The sequence below is a fragment of the Watersipora subatra genome, chromosome 7 (assembly GCF_963576615.1).
Source record: "Watersipora subatra chromosome 7, tzWatSuba1.1, whole genome shotgun sequence".
NCBI classification, from domain to species: domain Eukaryota; kingdom Metazoa; phylum Bryozoa; class Gymnolaemata; order Cheilostomatida; family Watersiporidae; genus Watersipora; species Watersipora subatra.
Window position 1 is genome coordinate 29953948 of NC_088714.1, and position 17278 is coordinate 29971225.

Sequence of the window (17278 nt, forward strand, 5' to 3'; positions counted from 1 at the left end):
AGATATTGAATAAGTCTAGCGTTTAGCTATTCTCAATAGCCTTTCATTCCAAATCATTAGGAATGCGCGTTTGCTTTTTGTTTGCTTGCTGCTGCCCTATATGTATACTTGTACAGTATACACCACTTACACACTTACACACAGATAGAAAGGTACACAGAACATATCAGTAACGGTTTTAAGATGATATCAGGTGAGTTTGGTTAGAACTTCTTTTTATCTGTTACCTATAGCTTTTACAATAATTTACAACTACCTACAAAATACTAACATACACCTCTTAAATAAAACTATACAGGCTATACTAGACTTTGCTGTATTCGTTTTATAATGCATACACTCAGTTTCTATAAACTGGCGTTATTCAACTAGAAAATATTTTACTACATAAACAAAAGTCAAAGATACTCTAGTTTTACATATTTAGATAGTATTCAATTATAACATCAGTTTGTCCATACCTGCTAAACAAAATAAATACAGTATTCATAGATATGGTTAGTATGCAAACAAAGTTATCAGAATACCTCATTATATGCATAGATTTAAAAATAAAAATTTAAGTGTATAGGTTTATTTGTAGATCACAGGCTTCAGCTGACATTTGACACGTAGAATAAAGTTATGGTAACATTCAGCATGGTAACATTCAGCATGGTAAAATTTGAATGATCAAATTTTACTATGCTGAATGGTGAATAAATCCCTGCACAAGTTTCAGAGATATGATCAATACTAAAAATGTAATATCGAGAACGAATCTCATGTATACAGATATTGAAGAATATCTAATAATGTGTTTTAGACAAGTAATAGTAATCCTAGTTGTTCTTTAAACCACAGGTTAATATAAGATAATTATGTTAGAATCTTTAAAATGTTGTTTGGTATAAATATACTACATGTAAATACAAATAACAATGTTGGAACTTAAGTATTTCTATGAAAGCTTTATTGAGTACTGAGTGTTGAATATTGAGTATTGAATATTGATTATCGACTATCGAATTTTGATGATCAAATATTGACAATTGAATATTGACGGTCGAATATTGATTATTGAATATTGACTATTGAATATTGAGCTGTCAGTAGCATTTTGAAAGCCATTGAGATAACACAACAAAATATAGACAGTTTTTCTCAAATTTCGTCTGCAACTTATTGTACTGTATTATTTGAAGTGAAATTTGAAAAATGTCAAGCTATCACCTCATTTGCGCTACTTTTATTCCTTGTATACATCTATCTCATGAGAGATAGTGAACCCTTTCAATGTCATCTGATGAGAAATGGCACAAAGTTTTGAAATTATATAGAGGTGAGTAAATGGCAGTGAGTAATTCTTTTATTTGAACATATTAGAATCTTTTATTTGCATTAATGTTTACCATATACTAATACTGCAAACAATCAGTTCCATATTTCACGCAGTTCTGCTGCCAAGTATAACATTTACATCAGAATGAGTCATTATTGTCGCCGAATAAATCGGACTTTCACAGACGGTGGTGTCAGAAGGAGTGACATCGGGTACTTTCTAACATCCCGACTTGGTAGTTCACCAGCCAACTTTACCGTAAAGTTCTGTAGAATATTGGCCAAAAAAAGAAATATCCTTGACTTAGCCAACACTTCACCTGGACAACCTCTTCTTCCAGATCCGAAACCTAGGAAGCTGCAAGCAGTAATAGCAGAGATGATAACACTTGACTTTTTGGCTGCCAGTGACGGGCATCTTAAGTTTAATTTTACTGCTATCAGCGGTGGTGTAATGAAAATTCTTTGTATGATCTTTAACCTTATTCTATTTATGGGAGGAGTTCATTGATGTCTGCACACTTACCGAAGGCTGTACACTTACCGTAGTCCGAACACTTACTGTACTATGTACAGTTACTGTAGTTTGTACACTTACTGTAGCCCGTACTCTTACTCTGGTGTACACATTCACCGAGATGTGTGCAAATACACTGTAGAGTATAAACTCATTGTCATGTACGCTGTGTACCATAGGCTAGAATTTCGTTTTTAAATTCATTAAAATTTAGGAATGAAATATTCACCTCGTGACAGATTTGATCTCGCGACTTCCCATTCCCCAGGCAATAATCTTACCAACTAAGCTGAGCTATTTATTAGACCTTATGAGCCGTTATATCGGCTAAAATATGCACTGAACTGAAACTTGCTCTCTTGGCTCTTATTGATAAGTTTAGCTATATGGATAATGACGTACTCAAATTAGTCATTGGCAATGTGCCAGGCTAATGGCAAGTGACTTCATTACCTGTCACTGTTTATAAGCTGATTTTTACACCCGGGCAATGCCGGGAATTCGGCTAGTAACATAAAATAGGGAGATGGACAAATGTAGGTAAGCACTAACTTTTGTCGCAAAGGATGGTCTCGATCCACCAATTGTCCAGTTGCATCTAGAAACCTGTCAGGTTTGACAGTAAAAGGATCCTCATAAACCTCAGGATTGTGAGCTATATAGTAGGAATTCATCAGAACAAAAGTATTGGCTGGAACCTGTACAAACATATATCTTCACACTTAGAGGTTAGCCAACACATAAGAACAGACACGGACATGTGGAAACCTCAAGTTTAACAATGGGAAATGGAAAATTCTAGCAGAAATTTCAAAAAAGCTCTAGCAGTAGAAGTAAGATTATGCAATAGACATCGGTGCTGGTGCAAGTGTTAAACTTCAGTTATTTCTCTAGCTCAAGTACGTCTTAGAGGTTTTACAACCATGAAACTAGTATGTTTGATTACTTTGGTTAAAATATAACCTGCGATATCTACCAGCACTGGCATAAGCCATATATTGAAGTAACCTTGTATCCTGACACTGCGGTATCTCGTATGGTCATGTGTGGAACCAGAAATGGCAGCTGAGTCAAGTATCGGAAGTGTTCAAGAACATATGACTCCACCTGTGGCAGCTTGTCTCTGAAAGATCAAATGACAGTGCTTGCTGTCATTATGAATGCGGTATTAATATTCACAATGTTTTGGTAAGCTACATGTAGCTCTATGCCTATGTATCACTGTTTTTATATAGCTTTGCGTATATAGAGATCTGTGTCTATATAGAGACCTTTGTCTACCTGCTTTTTGTGTCTATGTAGCTCTGTATCTAAGTAACTCTGTGTCTATATAGCTTTGTGTCTATATAGCTTAGTGTTTATGTAGCTTTGGGTCTATGCAGCTCTGTGTCTATGCAGCTCTGCGTCTATGCAGCTCTGCGTTTATGCAGTTCTGCGTCTATGCAGTTCTGCGTCTATGCAGCTCTGCGTCTATGCAGCTCTGCGTCTATGCAGCTCTGCGTCTATGCAGCTCTGCGTCTATGCAGCTCTGCGTCTATGCAGCTCTGCGTCTATGCAGCTCTGCGTCTATGCAGCTCTGCGTCTGCCTACTGTATATAGCTCTGCATTTACGCCCTTCGGCGTCCGCCTAATCATAGGCTATTAACAATTTTCTCATTTTTCAAAATACCAATCAACTGTACATATTTTGGCCTCGAGGACCACTCAAATTTTATAAAATTACTCAAACTGTTTATAAGCAAGCTCATCACCTTATAAAAAAAGTTTGACAATTTGTGAAAAACACAAAAAAACCAAAATATTCTTATTCATATTTTGCTGTATCGTTTTTATAATCAGAAGAATAAATTGTATTAAGCTGATTTTCTGTCAAAAAGGAAAGACAATTCTCTTTTGTTGAGCAAAGGAAGAACTGTTCCTGAACGAAGCACATTCCCTTAGATTGACATCCAAAGACAACATTGTGATATTCAGCTAGCACATAAAAGCTAAAAATGTTCTAAAGTTGACCCTTACTTGTCCTTGAGAGTGATTGTGTGTGTTAGTTCAAACTGGCTGTCAATCTCTGCTTGTAATCTTTTCTGTAATGTTGGATCATGCAGAAGGTCCAAAAAAATTTGACATAAGCTCCGCCCACTTGTCTCCAAACCTGAGAATTAGAAGTTTAACACTGATGAAAATTCCCTGTTATAAAGTAATGCATTTTATGGACATGGAGTTGTTGCATATCATTGAATGAAAAGGTTTGCTGACAGTCTATTCTGAATGACAGCGTTAATCTAGCACTATTAATCTGTCACCTCCGAGCCATGGTAATGAAAACAGCAATATGACAGCGACTTACTCTCACAGTGTAAGGCACGAATCTTATAACTTCAAAAAGTGGGATGAATAAAAAAATTCTTTTGGCCTTTTATCCATGTTGCTCGCAGAGGGAGCAAATACATGAGAGCTGTTAACAGAGATATTGTAATAAAAGAGGAGAAAACTCCTGATGAGATTACAGCGCTACGGTAACTGTAAGTGAATCTGTGACATTTTTTTGTCTGTTGCTCACCAATTTTATTGTCTGTCAATGCTCGAAGAATCACTGCATTTGGACTGGAATGGGCACAAAAATTTGTTTCGATGTGTAGTGCATTTGGCCAGATACCATTAGTGATTTGACGATGGGGATTAAATCACCCTTAATTACCAACCCTGTGTGTTCAATGCTTTTAATATTTCCGGTGTTTATCCTTTTGAACTAAAGTGATTAACTGCGGGCGTTATAATTGATAAACCATGTTGTTAACAGACATCTAGGTATTGTTCTACATGATTTTATTTTGCTGAACTATATGAATAGCTCTGCAATTATTTTTAAAGATGACAAAAGGTAAGTGTCAGTAATTTTTACTATAATAAGAGCCGTGTCTGTCTGTCCAAAGCCATGCTAAAAGCGTCAGAAAAAAAGGGAATCAGAGACCAGATATTCAGTTTCTCCATCAAGCATGCTACCATCTGCGCCACTTACCCACTTGTTGCCTTGCAGAGTAATTATGCACATACTTATTACACCTGATGATCTCTCATGGTGCACGTGATTGACTACTAGTGCAACATATCATGTGAAATGTGAAGAAACACACGTGAAACAGCACATGAAATAGCACAAGAAATAGCATGTGAAATGTTGTTTATCTTCAAGGCTGATATTCTTCATACTTAACTCCAAGAAGTTATTGATACTGACTACTAGTTGGAAAAACTTTTAGCTAAGGTTGTTAGTATGTATTTGTGAAAAGTTATCCCTGCCTAAGGTTCTAGTCTTTAGAGGCAGAGAGCTGTTATTACCTACCTGCATAAGGTTATTACCTAAAGCTTGTATCATGAACCTGTTGTGACAAATTACTACCTACCAGCAGAAACAAAGTTGAGCATTAGACCCTTCATATCCTCATCATCTAGCAAAGGTTTACCATCTTTATCTAGCTCTTCTTGTTGGATTTCAATAAAGTAGTCCAAACATCCTCGCTTGTTGCTGGCATCAAATGAAGCCTACAAGTTGATGTATCGATAAAGGTTGGTAAAGTATTAATAAAGTGTTGATAAAGTGTTGATAAAGTGTTTATAAAGTGTTGATAAAGTGTTGATAAAGTGTTGATAAAGTGTTGATAAAGTGTTGATGAAGTGTTGATGAAGTGTTGATGAAGTGTTGATAAAGTGTTGATAAAGTGTTGATAAAGTGTTTATAAAGTGTTTATAAAGTGTTGATAAAGTGTTGATAAAGTGTTTATAAAGTGTTGATGAAGTGTTGATGAAGAGTTGATGAAGTGTTGATGAAGTGTTGATGAAGTGTTGATGAAGTGTTGATGAAGTGTTGATGAAGTGTTGATGAAGTGTTGATGAAGTGTTGATGAAGTGTTGATGAAGTGTTGATGAAGTGTTGATGAAGTGTTGATGAAGTGTTGATGAAGTGTTGATGAAGTGTTGATGAAGTGTTGATGAAGTGTTGATGAAGTGTTGATGAAGTGTTGATGAAGTGTTGATGAAGTGTTGATGAAGTGTTGATGAAGTGTTGATGAAGTGTTGATAGAGTGTTGATGAAGTGTTGATGAAGTGTTGATGAAGTGTTGATGAAGTGTTGATAAAGTGTTGATGAAGTGTTGATAAAGTGTTGATAAAGTGTTGATAAGGTGTTGATGAAGTGTTGATAAAGTATTGATGAAGTGTTGATAAAGTGTTGATAAGGTGTTGATGAAGGGTTGATGAGGTGTTGATGAGGTGTTGATGAAGTATTGATGAAGTGTTGATGAAGTGTTGATGAAGTGTTGATAAAGTGTTGATAAGGTGTTGATGAAGTGTTGATAAAGTGTTGATGAAGTGTTGATGAAGTGTTGATAAAGTGTTGATAAAGTGTTGATAAGGTGTTGATGAAGTGTTGATAAAGTATTGATGAAGTGTTGATAAAGTGTTGATAAAGTGTTGATAAAGTGTTTATAAAGTGTTTATAAAGTGTTGATAAAGTGTTGATAAAGTGTTTATAAAGTGTTGATGAAGTGTTGATGAAGTGTTGATGAAGTGTTGATGAAGTGTTGATGAAGTGTTGATGAAGTGTTGATGAAGTGTTGATGAAGTGTTGATGAAGTGTTGATGAAGTGTTGATGAAGTGTTGATGAAGTGTTGATGAAGTGTTGATGAAGTGTTGATGAAGTGTTGATGAAGTGTTTATAAAGTGTTGATAAAGTGTTGATAAAGTGTTTATAAAGTGTTGATAAAGTGTTGATAAAGTGTTGATAAAGTGTTGATAAAGTGTTGATGAAGTGTTGATAAAGTGTTGATGAAGTGTTGATAAAGTGTTGATAAAGTGTTGATAAAGTGTTTATAAAGTGTTTATAAAGTGTTGATAAAGTGTTGATAAAGTGTTTATAAAGTGTTGATGAAGTGTTGATGAAGTGTTGATGAAGTGTTGATGAAGTGTTGATGAAGTGTTGATGAAGTGTTGATGAAGTGTTGATGAAGTGTTGATGAAGTGTTGATGAAGTGTTGATGAAGTGTTGATGAAGTGTTGATGAAGTGTTGATGAAGTGTTGATGAAGTGTTGATGAAGTGTTGATGAAGTGTTGATGAAGTGTTGATGAAGTGTTGATGAAGTGTTGATGAAGTGTTGATGAAGTGTTGATGAAGTGTTGATGAAGTGTTGATAAAGTGTTGATAAAGTGTTGATAAGGTGTTGATGAAGTGTTGATAAAGTATTGATGAAGTGTTGATAAAGTGTTGATAAGGTGTTGATGAAGGGTTGATGAGGTGTTGATGAGGTGTTGATGAAGTATTGATGAAGTGTTGATGAAGTGTTGATGAAGTGTTGATAAAGTGTTGATAAGGTGTTGATGAAGTGTTGATAAAGTATTGATGAAGTGTTGATAAAGTGTTGATGAAGGGTTGATGAGGTGTTGATGAAGTGTTGATGAAGTGTTGATGAAGTGTTGATGAAGTGTTGATGAGGTGTTGATAAAGTGTTGATAAAGTATTGATAAAGTATTGATAAAGTATTGATAAAGGGCTAATAACTAGCCATATACAGATGACCATTAAATTTAACAACTTATATGGAGATACATGAACACTTCCTCAAACCATGGAAACAGTTAAAAACATTGCTCACCATAAAGTTCTTTAAATGCATCTCATCATGAGAAACGAATAACTGGTGATTATAAAACCAATTTTCTCGCTATTACAAATCTTTTTATTCAAAGTTGAAGTATAATGGTTAATGTATTAGCTTACATCTCCTTCATATACATGTACATGCATATACATCTTCCTTTTTCACAAATTGTGAATATCAAAAACATACCATTTTCTCTTACATATTTACTTTGCACTGCCATTATGACAGAACGTGTAGCATTATTAAAATTAACACTCTGTTTTACAAAATGAATATGGTTAAAAGAAACTAAGACAGTTATTGAGTTTATTCCTAGGAAACACTGGGTACTCTTGCTAGGACATAATAATAATAATAATAATAATAATAATAATAAAATAAAACAACTTCTGCAGCTCATGTGTTTGTATGCTGAAAGACTTTCTGACCTTTTGACCTTTTGTGCTAAGGTTATTGAGATTTTTTGGTTGATAAGTCAGAGATTCCATTAAAAATGTCGGAATTTTTGTCGATGATTAAAGAGAATAGCCAACAGCCACCAAGTTCAGAGTTCAGAGTTCAGAGTTCAGAGTTCAGAGTTCACCTATTTATGTAAAAATTCTAGTTGACTTGCTCCAAAATGATTTGGTTTGCTGAAGCCAGAAGGAATTGAACTTCAAATAATTCACGCTCTAATAAGTTGAACCAATGAAAGCTTCATATTTTCATTACATTCTGTAAATTTTGATACTTGACTATTGTTTATTTACTCTCAGATCAAAATAAAGTTTAGCTGTGTTAAAGTTAACATACATTTAGTTACATGTAGCTTTATATTTAACATAAATTTAACGCAAAGTTTAACAGTTTAACATAGTTTAAAAGTGTAATTAAATCTATATATAAGTAATTGCTTTATGCTTAATGGCTCAGTGAAACATTTATATTTATAAACATTCACCTTTGCTTCATCTATCCGTGTTTTTATGAAGTCATTAACGACTCCCCTCGCTACTTCCAGCTTTCTATGGGTGTCTCGAAACAAGAACTTGAAATGAAAGAGAAACGGGAGGGCATCCAGGACCGCCCCACTCGACAAGGGAACTGTTCCTTCGACTAGTCTCTCACTCATTTCATTGATCTTTTGGCAGACCTCATCGTCGTAGGAATATTTCTCACCAAACATCTGAATTAAAATTTCACTTTACAGCTGGCTAAACTATCGTAAAAAGCAAAATGAGGCTCTCAAACAGAAAGTAGCAATGAGCAGACATCTCAAGGTTCTTTGTTAATCATGACAAACAAAAGATTGAGGAATTCAACTAAAGTAAAAAACTGTGAATACAAATAATAAAAGTTATACCATAATTTTTTTATTTGAGTTAGTAACATCAACAAAATAATGTTTTTGTTACATGTTAAAGGAAAGACAGAAATCAGGAATTATTGAGTGAGTTGAACAAACGTGCTTTAAGGTTGGTATTCTATTGTAGATTAAAGTATGGTAGATGAGTTGGGATAGTGAATTGAAGGTTGTAGTAACAGAAAGTTCATGAGCTGAAACATACGATGATGGATACAATATGTTGGATATAATATGTTGGTGCCACAGAGTAATAAAAGATGTTTGTCATAACGTAATGATATACATGTATGTATATCATATATGATATGAAATAAAAAAGTTCAGCTTCTGAGCACCTTGAAAATAATTTTAATTTTAAACTTTTGACTATGTTTAGATATTGCTTTGCTTTCTTTCCTGAAAACAACTTGTTTTCCAATACTCACCTGATTCTGTTTTTAGTAAGGTTGGTGCATTTAGGGCTAATAATCAAAGATTAACATTTTGATACCATCTCAACTCTGACCTCGCACTGTATTGATACATGGTACCGGAGAACAGTCCTTACTCACCATAGAAGCAATAACACAACACACATAGCCTGTGCTCAGCTCTGCCGCATCTATCACATGACTATCTTTTTGGTGAATGTCATCAATCATATCTTTTATTGTTTCTTGCATGACATATTCCAGATCTGCAATGCCTGGTCCATAGGCTTTCATAGCCTTAGTAAATATGCGCCGCAGCATAATTTGCTCATCATTCAGTGTCTTCAACATAAAGCATATCATGACAAGAAATTTTGATTTACACTAATCCAGACATCTGCTAATTGTAAAAGTGCAAATCGGATTTCTGTCGGTTATTTGGGAGTTGTCTTCCTAATCTTTACTATGATAAAACCCATATCTGCCTGTCTGTTTGTTTGTTTGAAGCCAGGGTTTGAAGTTAGGATAAAATATTGCTTCATCTGAGATTTAAGCTCGCGACACTTGGCTTTGCGGACCACAACTCTAACTGCACTAATCCAATTCAGAACAGGCAATTGTACATATAGTAATTCTCTGTGCTTAATTGGCACACTAGACGATGTCTCATGACGCACTTGACGATGTCTCATGACACACTAAACAATGTCTCATGACACACTTGACGATGTCTCATGACGCACTTGACGATGTCTCATGACACACTAGACAATGTTTCATGGCACACTTGACGATTTCTCATGAAACACTTGACGATGTTTTATGGCACACTTGACAATGTCTCATGACACACTTGACAATGTCTCATGACACACTAGAGTGACTAGACGATGTCTCATGACACACTAGACGATATCTCATGACACACTAGACAATGTCTCATGGCACACTTGATGATGTCTCCTGGCACACTAGATGATGTCTCATGACACACTTGACGATGTCTCATGACACACTTGACGATGTCTCATGGCACGCTTGATGATGTCTCATGGTACACCCGGACTGTAAGGGTACTAGTACATATAGAACCATGAAGTTACCTCTGCTACTCTTATAGTTAGGCAAAGAGCGATAGTATTTAAAGTACCTGAGAAATCAAACTTGCTCTTTGCAGACCAGATTTTCGACCCAAAGAGTTTTGCAAGTAACGATGACAAAATGACTTGGAATGATTAGGGTAAGTTGATAGTTCAGAGTACACCAAAACAACAAAATGTCCATGAGAGTTTTGAGATAGCTGTTGAGGAAGAAATACAGTGTTAAAGGTTAACCTTTTTAATTTTATTCTTTCTAAAAGCAATGGTTGACTATGAAGATTAATTCATCACTGAGTATTTGTGTACTTTCTAGCAAAATTATAGAAAATACAATACGAATATTTCGTAGCTCTAAATACAATGGGTTTGATATCCACTCAAAATTTTATGATTATTTCATTAGCGATGTTATTTTAGTATTTCTAATAAATTAAAATTTTTTAGGCACAAAAACTGTTGAGAGATCTAGAAAAGTATTAATATTCTCAGTGCTTCACCTTAGTTTAATTAACTTTTTCTAGGGAAAGTAAACCAACTTAATCCAGCAATGATTGATGATAATAATAATAACATTCCTTGTCTTTACTACAATAAGAGCAGTGTCTGTCTGTCTGTCCGTCTGTCCAAAGCCATGTGAATAGCAAAAAGGAAAAAAGATAACCCAGCACAAGAATCGAACCTAGGGTGTCGCATTCATAAACAACCGCGCCACCGCTACACCGTGCCACTGCTACACCGTGCCACTGCTACACCGCGCCACCGCTACACCGCGCCACCGCTACACCATGCCATTGCACCACTGCTACACCGCGCCATTGCACCACTGCAACAGCGCGCCACCGCTACAGCGCGCCACCGCTACACCGCGCCACCGCTACACCGCGCCACCGCTACACCACGCCATCGCACCACTGCTACACCGCGCCATCGCACCACTGCTACACCGCACCACCGCTACAGCGCGCCACCACTACACCGCGCCACCGCACCACTGCACCACCGCATCACCGCACCACCGCTACACCGCTACACCACTCTAGAGCATTTCAAAATTTTGGGATATTTTCAAATATACTGATTACTCATGTCTATCAGTCACAGCGCACAGGCCTGTCACGCGTACTAATAACAATAATATCAGATGTTCTATTTTTATGAACATTCAATGAAAATCGAATCAAAACTATTGATACCTAACAGATTACTTCATTTTATGACAAGTATTATGTGCCTATTTAGTTTATTATGTTCCATTCTGATTTACACGGCAGTGAGGCAAGTACCTTCAGGTGTTTTTAAATTTGTTATGCATATCCGAAAGATAGGTTTAAATGATTTTAAAAATGTTTATGATGAAATGATAGTTGACGGGTAAAAAATTGTTTAGTTGTATACATAATTATAAACTTGAAATTATCATCTACATGTAACTTTCATTAGTTACTCCATTTACTAGAGAATGGCTCATTAATAAGTCTAATAGACTAATAATCCCACGACCAAACGAGCGGATGCGAAGTTTGAGAGTTTTTATAATTAATGCATGTGCACACAACTTACGAAAATTATTCATCAACAATGAGACGAACCCTTGTTTTGAAATCTCCTCAACAAATTTAACCATCGTTTTGTAGAGTCGTTAAAGTATAATAACGATACAAAACACATTTAAGCCTATTTAAATATGTTACCAAGTCTTTGTAAACCGTCGGCATTATCTTAAAACTCACTTATCTGATCGGATTATACACAAATAGACAGATTAATTTGGACGAAAATCGCCACAAAATGCTTGAAAAGCTTGGTTTAATAAAAGTTAAGACCGGCCTACGATACGCGAATAAAGCCATGCGACAGATAGTAGAACTATTTAGCAGTGCGCATTTCACGAGAAAACCTTGCTCATTTCACCAGTCTATGACATTGTTTACTTGAATTTATTCGAAGGTTTTTGTAATAAACGTAAACCGTTTGAGGCGTAGACTGAATTACAGGTACAAAATTGTGGTACACAGTTTAACAGCCTATGTTTTTTGTTCAATCACAAAAGGTTCCATTATTTAAAATGTTAGCCAAAATTCTTTACAACTTATATACAATCTAGGGCCGAACTAGAACGCCCCTTTATGACGAGAACATTTTTTATTTGACTGCAGTTTGCAGAAAACTTTCAGACGCGTGAATGCTCATACTTGCTTTCTGTTAAAGATCGCTATCAAAACCATTCTACATTCAATGCAACCAACTTTCAAACTGTGTATAGTACACAGTATCTTGCCATTTTACTCCTAATTTTGCATTTCAGAGTTATAATAAACATATTTCCATTTTGTTGTTGAATTACATACATTACAGTAGATTAGGCCTACAGTATAAATTAATAATTTTTTTATCGTTGTAAAACAGGTTTGAGATAGTAGTAGATTAGGTGTGATTTTTTGTGTAATTTATAATTGTATTAAACCAAGCTTTTCAAGCTATTTCTAGAACATTCCTATTTCAATTTCTATTTCAAACAAATCTCATTCACACTATCCTACTCTGTCAATTCCCGCTGAGAACTACTTTTTCAACAACCAACAGTACTCTTTATTTTTTCCATTATCACTTTGGTCGTGGGCTGTATGACAGTGGAATTTCTAGTATAGTATATATAATATATAATAATATAGTATAATAATATAGTCTAATCTGTTTGTTACAATGACAAATGTTCGGTTTTTGAAGCCTGAAAATGTTACTTTTTTTATTGTGTCTACAACCACATTTTTAACTATGCTCTGCTAGGCACGCGTTTATCCACTGTCAATGGGATCTACATGTCTATCAGGTAGCCAGTAAAAACTATTATAAGGATTGTATAGTTGCCCAGGGTACACAATAAAATGGAGTCCAAATGTTGCATTGGTGCCGCATATGCCCTTGGGCGCACCCTCAAATCTATAACCCGTATGCATAACCCTGGCATGTATCACCAAAAACATACCCTATGTGTATAAACTCTGCACCCAGCCGCTGCGGCCAGCCCCTGTGCTCAGCCCTGTGCCCAGCCCCTGCGACCAGTCCTGCGCCCAGCCCCTGCGCCCATCCCCTGCGCGCAGCCTGGCACATAGCCCTGGCGCATAGCTCCTGCTCATAGCCTCTGCTCATAGCCCTTGCTCATAGCTCCTACGCCCAGCCCCTGCGCCCAGCCCCTGCACATAGCCCCTGCGCATAGCCCTTGCGCATAGCCCCTGCGCTCAGCCCCTGCGCCCATCCCCTGCGCACAGCCTGGCACATAGCCCTGGCGCATAGCTCCTGCTCATAGCCTCTGCTCATAGCCCTTGCTCATAGCTCCTGCGCATAGCCCCTGCGCATATCGAAAATCTGTATATGCACTCTTAAAAAAGTTTCTTTCTAAGATGAACACAATAAACAACCATAAACTCACCATAAATATAGTATCTTTAGGTACAATTGCCATCATCCTTTTCAAAGGGGGTCGACCTTGAAAATCCGTTCCTAAAATTAGCAGAAATTTTCCCATCTCAAACAGTAAAAAGTGAGTGAGCTGCCAGATAAACAACTCGGTAATAAGACTGTGACCCTACAGACAATTAGACTGTGGCCTTACAGATAAGTGTTTTAAAACAAATGCCAAATAACTCTATCAGGTGACACAATGATTGACATGCAAGGACTGCATAGGTCATGTAGAGCAAGCATAAAGCATACATGCGCAGAGCACAGGTCAGTAACAGCCACATATGACATCCAAAGTAACTTCCAGCGTATGATATCCAAAATTTCTCAAACCATGCAGTTTATACCTGAAAGCATAAAGCTGTATAGTGTCTAGTGTAGTGTATTGGATAAATGTCTGCCTGCAGAACTGGAGGTTCTGAGTTGAAATCCAGAGCAAGGCGAATTTTTCATTTATAAAACTTTGTTGCTATAACCGGACAAACCAAAGAAAAACTGTAAGATTCATATTGAACATATATACATGTAGATTCACTTTACCATCAGAGTTTACCAATACAAAACAATTATGGGAATGTATCAACTTCATTTGCTGAGACATGACTGTACAGACACTCCTTGGGACTATTGCACTATTTATACTAGGTCAGGCAGCTTCTTACTGCTTCAATGTTTTTGACTGAGTCATTAAACCTTAATAAAGTTTGACTGCAAATTGAACACCTTATCGCTGAAAGATAGTACATCTGTCTACATATCAAGTTTCAAATCGTTTTTCTGTCAACTAGATACACACTAACAATCTCGAGTTATTATTTCCTGTTTTGAGAAATAAATGCTAAGGCACAAATCACACATTTATGAAGAGCCAAATGAAGAGCGGAGGCAACAGATAAGGAATTGCGATGAGTAAACCACTCTTCATTTCATGATCATTAAGTCGAGCGAGGGGAGTCAAGAATTACAACTACAAGACCACTCACTGGATGAATTTTCTATCGGTCAATGTTAGATAAATACAAGTAATACAAGCAATACAAACGATATAAGTGATACAAGAAATACAAGCGATACAATCGAAACAAATGATACAAATGATACAAGCGATACAAACAATACAATCGATACAAGCAATACAAGTAATACAAGCAGTACAAGCAATACCAGCAATACAATCAATACAAGTAATACAAGCAACACAGTTGATTCAATCAATACAAGCAATACAAACGATACAATAGATACAATCAATCAATCCATAAAAATATATACCAATTTGAAACTTTCATCAATTTTTCAAGGCAACAATTAGCGGCTCACTTTGATAAAACTGTCATGATATCAGCTAAATTCCTCAAGTCTTATCTTATTTAAAACTGCATTTTTAGTATTTAGGTATCTTTATAATTTTAGGCAATTTTTGGAGCCTATTTTATATGTGTAACTCTGGTACGTCACCTGAGCTAGTATTTATTACACACCAACCTGTCTTGATGAGAGCCTCTACACAAGCCTCTTTCGAGTTGATAACTACAATTGGAACTCCAAAGATTGTCACTTTCATAACAGCTCCATACTCTCTTGCCATGTCATAGAATTGGTTGTGTAGATTTGGCATATACAGAGACAAAGCATTGCCAAGTATTGGCAAACCAGGTGGCCCAGGTATCTTTCGAATAGGGTCCTGTAAGAAATAGAAAAAGGCAACTTTTGAATTATTGTAACAAAGTTTTGCTAACTGTCATAATAATTATAATAAGTGAAAGGTTTGCAGCAGGGTCCATAGATGATGATCAGAGAATTGTTTAGAAACTGTTATACCAAATCCTTATGTGGGTAAATGGTAGATATAGCCATTAAAGTATTAAAAGAAATATTCACTCCTTATTGCTGAGCTTGAAACATGATCCTAAGAGTCATCTTCCCTTTTATTCCAAATATTAGTAGGAAAAGAGTGGACAGCTCATCATTTGTTTTTATTTCCCAAGTTAATGCTAACACTTATCAACTTATTACAACCCATACAGCCTAATGATAATTTGGTTTGTGAATTTTCTGATATATAAAGGTTTTTATGCATTTTAATGCTAAGCATAGCGCTAAACATGGAACTGAAATAAGCTACCGAAAGAGGCATATAAAAACTGTCTCGTTTGGATAGATGAGTTTTTTATCTAGGCTTAAGAACCCTGAATAGATAGCAGTATTATTAATAATATATATTATATATCTATATATGTAATATATATAATTATATATTTTATTATTATATATTATTATATATACTATTATATATCATATATAATATATATACTATTTTATATACATTATATATATTATTAATATTTAATATTTATTAACTATAATATATAGCTTTATATTTATTAGCTATAATATATAACCTTATATTTATTAGCTGGGAGTTAGCTAAAATGAATTTAGAATGCATGTTACTGACCAGTAATCTGTATAAACACAAATAATCAAAGATTCTAACAAATGACTCCACTCCATTTTACAAGGTATTTAAGAAAATTTGTGACTGCACCAAATCTTAATTCCAGATATCAAGAAAATTGTAAAAAGCATCAAATGAACTTACCTTCATCCATCTGACAATGAAATAAGTTAGTAGCAAGATTGAAGTTGCAAGTAGAACCTGAGTGGCACTCACTTCCAACTCCATTATGACTTCTGCTCTTGTGTGTCACAGGTCTCCGAGGTGTCATGCCTTAGTTGTGGAGGAAAGCTGTAAATTTTCTATGGGTCATTGATGCATGACGGATGCTTGTCAAACCTGTGATGACACTTTATTGCTGCTTATATAACTATGGAACTATAATCTCAGTTTATAACTGTAATCTATCCAGTTTGCATGTGACCTGTGACATTGCCAAATACTTGAAAGAAGTGTATTGACTCGTGGAATCTGGCATTTTGCTTGGTGATAACCCACGGGACATGTTAGATGCATTGGTATCTCAGCAATGTCACTTGCTCACTGGAAGCCTTGTATCAATTGAATGTCACAACTTCTATGATGGCGACACACGACAGCATCAGAGTTATCAACCCACTATGTTACCTAATCCTACGACCAAACGAGCGGAGCAAAGTTTGAGAGTTTTTATGATAAATGCATGTGCACACAACTTACAAAAATTATTCATCAACAACGTTGCAAACCCTCGTTTTGAAATCTCATCAACAAATTTAACCATCATTTTGTAGAGTCGTTTAAGTATAATGACGATACAAAACACATATAAACCTATTCAAATATATTATCAAGTCTTTGAAAAGTGTCGACAGTATCTTAAAACTTACCCATCTGAACGGATTATACACAAATAGACAGAATTATTTGGCCAAAACTCGTTATTAAAACATGCTAAGCCTTACTTTTATCAAAGTTAAGACCGGAAATTGAAACGCTGAGCGACAGATAATAGAACGATTAAGTCATGC

The 17278-nt window shown here is 35.6% G+C and overlaps 2 protein-coding genes across 2 annotated transcripts; both read right to left on the reverse strand.

Annotated features, from left to right (window-relative positions):
• Positions 1-1473: 1473 nt before the first annotated feature.
• Positions 1474-5286, reverse strand: LOC137400205 (cytochrome P450 1A2-like). Its single transcript, XM_068086528.1, has 5 exons — positions 5239-5286; positions 3854-3986; positions 2846-2960; positions 2390-2535; positions 1474-1678 (listed from the first exon to the last, which is right to left on the reverse strand). Exons 1-5 carry the CDS (start codon positions 5270-5272, stop codon positions 1474-1476), a joined length of 633 nt encoding a protein of 210 aa, XP_067942629.1. The 5' UTR covers positions 5273-5286.
• A 2772-nt stretch (positions 5287-8058) lies between these two features.
• On the reverse strand, positions 8059-16496 carry LOC137400650 (cytochrome P450 1A1-like). Its single transcript, XM_068086982.1, has 6 exons — positions 16413-16496; positions 15296-15494; positions 13779-13849; positions 9390-9590; positions 8434-8658; positions 8059-8076 (listed from the first exon to the last, which is right to left on the reverse strand). The coding sequence occupies exons 1-6, from the start codon at positions 16494-16496 to the stop codon at positions 8059-8061; spliced, it is 798 nt and encodes a 265-aa protein (XP_067943083.1).
• Between the last annotated feature and the right edge of the window lie 782 nt (positions 16497-17278).